The 1,579-nt window shown below is 61.9% G+C and overlaps 1 protein-coding gene across 1 annotated transcript; it reads left to right on the forward strand.

Moving 5' to 3' along the window:
• Nucleotides 1-61: 61 nt before the first annotated feature.
• Nucleotides 62-1,354, forward strand: LOC123172123 (uncharacterized). Its single transcript, XM_044589147.1, has one exon. It carries the CDS (start codon nucleotides 167-169, stop codon nucleotides 1,070-1,072), a length of 906 nt encoding a protein of 301 aa, XP_044445082.1. The 5' UTR covers nucleotides 62-166; the 3' UTR covers nucleotides 1,073-1,354.
• The last annotated feature ends 225 nt before the right edge of the window (nucleotides 1,355-1,579 follow it).

Below are 1,579 nucleotides of genomic sequence, written 5' to 3' on the forward strand. Positions count from 1 at the left end.
AGGTGGGTGGTGGTGTCTGGGGATCGAGGGGCGTCAGAGTTCGAGGCGGGTGGTGGTTCGGCCCCACCGGCGGCGCCACCGGAGCTCTCGGAGACGAATTTCCCACCGATCCCTCAGCTGGGTGGGCCTGCAGGGGAGCGTGGTGGGCCTGGAGTCGGGGCCGGGGATGCAGCGGCTGCGGGCCGTCCCCTCGGCCCATCCTTCGGGTTCAACTTTGCTGAACTGGTTGCCCGAGTGCCTCCCGCCTCGTGTGGGCTGCAAGTGTGGTCATGTCGGGTCGGGTCGGCCCGGCCCAGGCCTGCAAGCCCGTGCAGGGCCATATAAGAAGTGGTGGTGGGTGCTGAAAGGGGTCAAGCCAGTCCATTTAGGGTTTCCAGCCGTGCCGTGCGATATCACGAAGTGGGGTGCAAGGGCGCGGGTCATTTCACCGGCAGCGGCGATTAGAATGGAGAAGGACTGGCGGCTGCATGTGCATGGCCGCAACAAGCGTCCTCGCGAGGATCCCTCTAGCGAGGAGGCTCGGGCGCTGGAGCAAGACCTGAGGTCCCAGCTCTCGACGTGCAGGGAGCCGCCGTCAAGGAAGGGGTCTAGCGCAGTCGGGGAAAGGGGTTCCCGGTCACCGCGACGCTCGTCTTCCCGCGGCCGCGATTCCTCCTCTGGGCTCCCTCCGTCGCCGCGGAGTGGTCCTCCGCCTCTTGGTCAACCTCGCTCCTTGGGCCGGGGCGGCGGGGGTAGCGTCACGGATGGAGGTGGTGACCAGGGCTCTTGGAGGGTGGATGGAGGTGGCGACCGTCGTGCTCGAGACGGAGAAGTGGGACAATTTCGACAAGTGAGGAAGGGCGATGGGGGTGGACGCGGGGGATTCGGCCAGGCTACGACCGAGGTGATGTGCTTCAAATGTGGGTGTAATGGCCACTATCAGATTGAGTGCAAGAACGAGCCCCTCTGCTTCTTATGCAAGGAAGAAGGCCACACCTCGTCGGCATGCCCTTTGCGTCAAGTAAAGCCGGAATTGGTTATGTACGGTTTCGGGGTCAAAGATCAAGGTTTTTACCAGCTTGAGGGAGGGTGAGCGAGGAGGTGCTCATCCCGGCTAATGCAGCCTTGCTGGTGGTAACAGAAGGGGAGGCCACGGAGGGATCGATTCGGGAAGATCTTAGTGACATGTGGGAATCGGACTGGGACGGGCAGGTCACCCAGATTCGGAGGAACTGCTTCTCAGCGGTCTATCCGTCGAAAGAGGTCTTGCGGATAGCCAAGAAGAGTGGCACGATCACGCTACCTATCAGTGAACACAAGGCCGAAGTTGGCGAGCCATTCAAGGAACCTCAGGCGGTGTCGTGGCTCAAGGAGTGCTGGGTTCGTGTCTCGGGCGTTCCAGATCCCTCATCAAGGAAATTCTTCGCATGGTTGGCAAGGCAGTTGTGGTGGACGAGTTGTCGATCGTGCGGCCAGACATGGGGGCGTTGCGGGGAGCGCCTTTGCGGGCCAAGATTTGGTGCAGAGACCCTTCCAAGGTCTCGGGCCTGTTCGAAATCTTGAGGAATCTCTCCGGATTCATGATGCGTGTGGAGCGTGA

This window comes from Triticum aestivum, unplaced genomic scaffold (assembly GCF_018294505.1).
Source record: "Triticum aestivum cultivar Chinese Spring unplaced genomic scaffold, IWGSC CS RefSeq v2.1 scaffold83862, whole genome shotgun sequence".
Lineage (NCBI taxonomy): Eukaryota > Viridiplantae > Streptophyta > Magnoliopsida > Poales > Poaceae > Triticum > Triticum aestivum.